Source organism: Pelodiscus sinensis, chromosome 4 (assembly GCF_052426305.1).
Source record: "Pelodiscus sinensis isolate ZL-2025 chromosome 4, ASM5242630v1, whole genome shotgun sequence".
NCBI classification, from domain to species: Eukaryota; Metazoa; Chordata; order Testudines; family Trionychidae; genus Pelodiscus; species Pelodiscus sinensis.
Window position 1 is genome coordinate 4,800,196 of NC_143055.1, and position 7,719 is coordinate 4,807,914.

General features: G+C 47.2%; 1 protein-coding gene across 1 annotated transcript; it reads left to right on the plus strand.

Moving 5' to 3' along the window:
• The first annotated feature begins 2,048 nt into the window (after positions 1-2,048).
• SPR (sepiapterin reductase) lies at positions 2,049-7,365 on the plus strand. Its single transcript, XM_006126869.4, has 3 exons — positions 2,049-2,465; positions 4,256-4,546; positions 6,453-7,365. The coding sequence occupies exons 1-3, from the start codon at positions 2,132-2,134 to the stop codon at positions 6,641-6,643; spliced, it is 816 nt and encodes a 271-aa protein (XP_006126931.3). The 5' UTR covers positions 2,049-2,131; the 3' UTR covers positions 6,644-7,365.
• The last annotated feature ends 354 nt before the right edge of the window (positions 7,366-7,719 follow it).

The window sequence follows — 7,719 nt, forward strand, 5'->3', positions numbered from 1 at the left end:
CAGTAGAACATAAGCTTTCATTCAACATCTCACATGACCCCCTTTGTACAGACTTTTGGGGCAAACACCCCTTCTCTCCCCATGAGTGCAACAGTGAACTTTAGAATCCAATAACGTGACACCAGGTTACTGCAGCTGAGGATCTGTGCTTTGAAAAAGGAAAAATATTGAGCATCCATCTACAGATCCTCAGGGCCACTTTCAGTGTGTCACCAGCTGAGAATCCAGACCCAGAGGCTCCAAAATCATTAGTCACTCTTACAAATGACGGCCTACAGAAATGAAGACGAGCATTGAAAATAGGGCCTTGTTCTTCCAGAGCCTGTCAGTGCACCAAACACAGAGCCAAATGCTCTCCATGCTCAGATTCTTGGCCTCTTTTGGCCCAATCAGTTACCCAATATTTCAGGACTTAGTGGATTGTTTCTGTTAGGAGGGAAAACTACTGATCCCAGTCAGGTATTTCTTTCGTGCAATCCTATTTATTTACAGAGGATGAGCACAATGTCCCGTTTCCCTGAACAGAGGAGGAACTAACAACTGCAGACCGTTTCCTTGCTCACAATTCCCCAATCTCCAGCCAGTTCTGCATCCCCAGGAGCAATGTCTCCTGGCTCTCTCAGGACGGGCTTCTCTCACTTTCTGCCTTGTTCCTTAGGCCTGGTCCACACTGAGATTGATAGAGCTATGTGGCTTCAGGGGGCTATGCTGGCCTAATCCCTGGTGTGGATGTGGCTAGGACGATGCAAGAATGAGTCCATCAACCTGGCAATTGCCATGCATGGTTGTGGTGCTGTCGCAGCAATGGGAAAAACCTTTCTGGTGCTGGAGTGTGCTTCTACCCTCCGGGGTTACAGCAGCATAGTGACGGGGCTGTAGCTGTGTCTCTGTAGCCTGCATCGTGGAGAGAAGTCTTAGAACACAGAGACAGACAGTCTCAAGCAGTCAGCCCTGTCACCCCTGCATTTGTAACTAGTCACAGGGAAATCCTTCAGATTTCTCCAGTGTTCCCTGTAAACGGAGCACTTGGGTGACCACCCAGGAGAGATTCAAATGCCACCCAGCTGATTAGAAGAGTGCCCACAATAGGCAGCATGTGTTTCTACTGGTGGTGCACATCCATACATGCCTCAGTGCACATCATAAAATTTATTTTGCACATGGATGAAAAAAAATTAGAGGGAACATTGCATGCGGCCCATTGTCTTGGGAAGTGGTGTCCTATTGTTTTCAGCTATCATAATACGAGGCATTTAATTGCTCCTTCCCATTATCCTGAAAGAAATATGACACACACATCAGCCTTAATGAAGTCTGTGATTGTTTATAGCTCAAAGACCCTCTTGACAGCAACCACTAAAGCCATGTCTACAGTACAAGATGAGGTTGAATCTATTGCTGGTCAACTGAGTGTGCAAAGTCGAAGGTCTATGTCCCCAGGGTGGGCAAGAATTCAATGTAGTTTGAAGTGGCGTGTCCTCGTTAGGGAGACAGCCACCGACTTTGACAGTGATGCACTGTGGGTAGCTAGAGAGCCACAGGAAACAGTCTGTCTGCACCTTTTTTGGCCCTGCTTACCCACGCAGATGTTATAGCAGCGCAATTTCAGTTTGCATCAAACCCTTGTGGTGTTGAGATCCAGCTTAAGGTGCCTAATGATTCCGATTGTCAAGAGCGTATGCAGGTCACTCCATCAGGAAGAGGACAAGGATGAATCTCGGATCCCAAGGACTTGCTGTACAGGCAAGTCCTTGCACTCATGGATTCCCTCAGGATGTCACAGATGAAGCTGGCTTTTCTTACTAAGTCATTTCTCAGAGCAGAATCTCACTTCTTTCTTTATTATACCTTACATTTGTATTCATTTACTTTCTAGGCATGTGATTATAACTAGAGCTTCCCTTAACCAGCCAGTTAAACACTCACAAACACACTGGGGGTGGGGCAGAAGTGACAGCCAATCAGGAAGCATTGAGGGTGTCTCAGAATTCTTAAGCAATGCCTTAGAATTCCAAATCGTGACTCACAGAACGTTGGACTCAGCTGACTGGAGGAGGAGTTTCATGGTGTCTAATATCTGTCCGTTGGCCTGTTTGGTGTGCCCCACTCTAGCTGCAGCCGAAGCAAGCACATGGAAGCTAGAGATACAGCCCAGCAAAGGCAGCCCTCCTTGGGCAAGGCTGCCTGCATCATCACTGGAGCATCCCGGGGCTTCGGCCGGAGCCTGGCCCTGCTGCTGGCCCCACAGTTGGAGGCTGGCTCCATCCTGTTCCTGGTGGCCCGATCCCGGGGGGCTCTGGCCGAGCTGGAGGCCAAGTTGCAGTGCAGTTTCCCTGGGCTGACAGTGAATTCTGTGCCAGCTGACCTGGGCACCGAGGATGGGGTACAGCTGGTGCTCCAAGTGGTCCTGCACAAGCTACTAGGAGCTGCTGATCTGCAGCGACTCCTCATCATCAACAATGCAGGTGAAACCTCCTATAGCTGGTGCCTTCCAGCATGAGGGGCAGTAATACTGATGGAAGAATGGACTGTAGGGAGGGGCAATAGAGGGTGGGCTGGATGTGTGTGGTGGGGACACTGAGGAGGGGTTGTTGGGGGGACTATAGTGGGTGGGGGGCAGGTGCCCAATATGGTGTTGGGCAGGGATGCTGTGTCTCTAAGTTCCTTTTAAGTAGGATGTAGTGTGACAGACCATTACCAATTCAGACTAAGTGAGAATGGCGCGTCTGTCCATAATCTCTTGCAGAAAACGAATCAAAATGCCTTAGTATTTTTAAAAGATAATCGAAGAGTACTCTTCTGGCGGGTGGATGCCAGCCGCAGAGATAAGGGGAAACAAAGAGGAGACTGGTAGAAAATCACTGGGCTCTAGGAATGATGGATCATGAAGCTGGGGCTGTAAAAACAAAAATGCCAGAACTCCTGACTTTTTTTCCTGGCTCTGTCATTGCCTCTGTCTTTGTCTACACCCGACATTTTTCATGGGGATTTGCCCAGCATCATATAGGTCCTTTTCTACTCTGGGGATGTGCTCTGATTACCTCCATCAGTGTAGCTGCATGGTGCACAGCCCTGGGCTGTGTCTACACTGGCATGAATTTCCGGAAATGCTTAAAACGGAATACTATTCCGTTTTCAGTTTTTCCGGAAAAGGAGCGTCTACATTGGCAAGCTGCTTTTCCGGAAAAGCCCTTTTTCCAAAAAAGCATCTGTGGCCAATGTAGACGCGCTTTTCCGGAAAAGAGCCCCGATTGCCATTTTCGCGATCAGGGCTTTTTTCCAGAAAAGACTACTGGGTTGTCTACACTGGCCCTTTTCCAGAACAGTGTTCCGGAATAAGGACTTATGCCCGAGCGGGAGTAGAATAGTTTTTCCAGAATAGCGGCTGATTTTGTACAGTAGAGCATCGTTGCTTTTCCGGAAATTCAAGGGCCAGTGTAGATAGCTCGCAGCTTATTCCGGAAAAGCGGCTGATTTTCCGGAATAAGTGGCCCAGTGTAGACACAGCCCCGTTGTAGACAAGCAAATCTGCTGTTTGCATCAATGGATCTTACCTGTACTTGAAATTAGGATAAGCCACAACTGTACTAATATTGGCTTTGATTGTCTGTGTTGAGGCTGTGCACTGGTGCAGTTGTGCTGGTGGCTGTACTCATCACTAATCTGTGGGTTAGTGAAGGCCTCTGTGTGGGCATGTCTACACTTCAAAACTATTTTGAAATAACTAAAATCGATTTAATATCTTCTGAAATAACAAAATCAAAATAGTGCGTCCCCACGAGCCTCAAAATTAGTCTGAGGCAGGCTCTGTTATTGTGGACACATTAGTTTGACTTAGAGCCCCAGGAAACACTGGGGAGTAAATTATTTGAATTGCTCTGGGGAGTAATTATTTTGAAATAGCAGCACTGGAGTGTCCACACTACCGTTACCTTGAAAAGGAGTACAGATTTCAGAATAAGCGGCCTGTTATTTCGAAATAATGGGCTTGGTAAGGTGGGCATGTCACTTATTAATTTGACTTGAGGAGAGTTATTTTGAAATAAAGCCCTAGTGTAGACCAGGGCTGTGTGTTGGTCAAGTTCCTGTGGTTAGGTCGTAGGACCTCCCCTGCCTCAGTTTCCCTATCTGTACTATCAGGATAATACTGCACAGGGATGTGGTAGGACAAATGTAATTAATGTTTCTCAGTACACTGCCAATATTCAGTGCTATGTAAATACCAAGTACTAGGCCATGTTCTGTCTCTTTTCAGGATCCCTTGGAGACATTTCCAAATCCTTTGTGGATTTCACCAGCGCCGCCGAAGTCAACAGCTACTTTGCCTTCAACGTCACCTCGGCGCTTTGCCTCACGTCGTCCATCCTGAAGGCCTTCCCAGGGCAGCCTGGCTTGTGCAAGACGGTCGTGAATGTCTCTTCACTGTGTGCCCTGAAACCCTTCAAGAGCTGGACATTGTACTGCACTGGGAAGGCCTCCCGGGACATGATGTTCCAGGTCCTGGCCCTTGAAGAGCCTGGTGTCAGAGTTATCAGTTATGCCCCAGGTAGGGTCCCGGTTTTGCTGGGGATGCAGAACGTAGTGCCTAGAACTTTATCAACAATTCATAGACTCATACAGCTAGAAGGGACCCCAAGGTCATGTAGTCTAACCCCTTGCCAAGAGGAAGGATTTGTACCAAGTGGTGTTAACCTGTAGCCTCTTGCACTGACTTTGCACTGGTGTTAATCACAACTGAGGGTGCAAGATGGGAGAACTGGCCCCCTCGATCACTAGTTGGAGACAGTGGTGTTCAGACTATGTGTAGAAAGCTTTATCTTCAAGCCAGTCCTTCCATAGAAACACAGTTCTTTGCACGAGAGCTCATAGATTCTGTATGATATAGAAAATAGTTGTCCAGTCAAAGCTAGAAATCTCCGGGATGACTAAACTCTTTCCCTTCCTCTTTGGTGTATATTGACTTTTTATTTTTTTAAAGAGAACTTCTTAGCACAAGTGCAGTCATATAGCGAACCCCATGCTGCATCAGGATCTACTCAACAAACAAATTATAAAGTGTTGTCCACCTAATGGCACGAATAGTGAAGAATCATTTTTTTTTTTTTGCAAGGGTCATTTGTAGTTTAAGGCGTCATGCAGTAATGCAAGTGCAGAATGAATATACAACTTTTCTCTTGTCATCTTCCCCTCCAAGGGCACGTCTACAAACAGAAAAAGCGGGCATGTTCTTTCGACATCCCTGTATTCCTCATTGTATGAGGAAGAAGTGATGTTCCGAAAGAGGAGATTTTTCCAAAGTTTGGCCCCATGTAGATGGACCACATTTCAGAAAAGCCTCCTCAGAAAAAAAAGCGGGAAAAGATACGCAAATTGCGGTTCACAATTTGCGTATTGTTTTCCAACTTTTCTTTGCAGTCTCGACATAGCCTAAGTTATCAATGAAAATATTGACTAGTAGTGGACTTGACTCACCTTTCAGGACCGTACTACATATGTCCTCTTGGTTTGATGGCAACCCATTGATAACTACTCTTTATGGCCTTTCAGCAATGGTAATTTCATCTAGTTTTGCATTTCTCTAGTTTGCTTATGAGAATGTCACATGGGAATGTATCAAAAACTTTACTAAAATCAAGGTATTTCACATCTGCTCCCCCTCCATCCAGTAGGCTTGTCAAAGAAGGAAGTTAAGTTGGTTTGACAGGACTCGTTCTTGATAAATCCATGCTGGCTATTCCTTATAACCCTTTTATCCTCCACGTGCTCACAAATTGACTGCTTAATCATTTGTTTCAGGAACTTTTTAGGTATCCAACTGAGGCTGACGACTGGCCTGTGATTCCCCTGGTGCTCTTGGTTCTCCTTCTTAAAGACAGGTTCTATGTTTGGAGCATCTGCTTTTCGATAATGACAGTGGGCCAAATTCTTATCTGGTGTAAATCTGAGACAAGAGCTTGATCCAATATTCACTGATGTTAGTGGGAAGAATGTTTTTGCTTGACTTCAGTGGGCATTAGGGTGGGTACTTTTTACATTAGACCCACTCCTGCTCCCACTGAATTAAGAGAGAATCAGGTGAGCTGAATTCTTCATTGCCTTGTGGCCTCATTTACTGTGTGGATGAAGGCAAAACACTAGCACTCCGGCTTGGCTGCAGTTTTTTTTGTTTTGTTTTGGGGTTTTTTGCACTTTCTGCGCAAGTGTGACTATAAATAGAAAGGGCAAGGCAGTGGAGGTGTGAGCCTATTGATTTCAGGTCCCTGGCGTCAACACTTGCTCCAGATGTAGCTGATGTGCGGAGAACAGCATTTTCCCCATTGCCTTTGCCTCCTATTTCCTGTCACCTGGGCTGCTCTTGCAGCCAACCAGGGGCTGAGTAGCAGAATGATTGACAGGCTTCTGCATTCCATTTGTCACATGACTGGCCTTTTCTGTTCCCCTTGCCGCTCCAGGTCCCCTGGACACAGAAATGCAGCAGCTGGCCCGCACAAAATCAGGAGACCCAGAAATACGCCGGCAGCTCCTTAACATGAAGAATAGTGGACAATTGGTGGACTGCAGCCTGTCAGCCCAAAAGCTAGTGAGCCTTCTGCTGGAGGACATGTTCGACTCTGGGGCACATGTAGACTTCTACGCAATTTAATCTGTCCGTCCCCTTACTTCTCTTTCCAGCATCTTGGCTTCTGCTTCTGCAACTGAGCTATCATAAAATGCCTTCTGCTTTTCAGACATGCTTACTGAGGGTATGTCTACACAACAGCATTATTTCGAAATATCTTATTTTGAAATAGTTAATTTGAAATAAGTTATTTCAAAATAACACGTCTACACACAAAATACATTTCGAAATAGCGTTCTGCTATTTCAAAATAGCGCGTCCACACTGAGTGGACGCTGAATCACATTGAAGGCCGGCCGGAACCAGGTCCGGCAGGGCATCAGGTCAGGAGTTACTTTGTGTGGCTGCTGCCTGAGGCTATCTGAGGTCTGTGCTTAAAGGGACAGCTGGTTCTCAAGATTCCCTGCTTGCTTGCCTACCTTGATGAGGGACAGCAAAGCTTATTGTCTCTGCATGATCTGGTTGCCCTCACTCGGGACACCACAGCACTCTGCAACATGGAGCCAGAGCGGCCCCTGGGCACTCTGGTGCTTCTCTTGGATGCGTTGCTGTGAGCTTCGTGCACTTGCTGCAGGCTGCCATCTGGGAGGCTATCAGTATCCAGGAGGCCCTGCGGGAGAGCTTCCACCCTGAGGAGCACTAAGAGCCTCCCTGGTCTGCCCCACTGGGGGCTTGTGCCTCATTCCTCCCTCACTTCCTTCCACTTACCTCTCCCTAACCCCCCTTCCTGATGTCAAATAAAATACATGTATTTTCATGAACACAAACTCTTTATTTAACAAAACTGGGGGGTGGGGAATGAAACTCTGGTGAGACTGGGGAAAGGAGGTGGGAGAGGGGAGAAGAGAGGGTGGAAGAGGGGAGGAGGAAACCTGGGAGGAGGGAGCTGGAAGGGGGAAGTTCAGGTTTGGGGGTCTCCCCAGACCAACTTGATTTTCATGCAAACCTGCTCTTGGGTTTGCATGTAGCCTTTGGTGGCCAGGCTGGCAGCTATCCTGCCATAGATGGTTGCATTCCTCCATCTAGTGCCGAGATCATGGATGTTGGGGGCATCCCCCCAACCTGCATAAGGTCCATGATCTCCGCCCTGGACCAGGAAG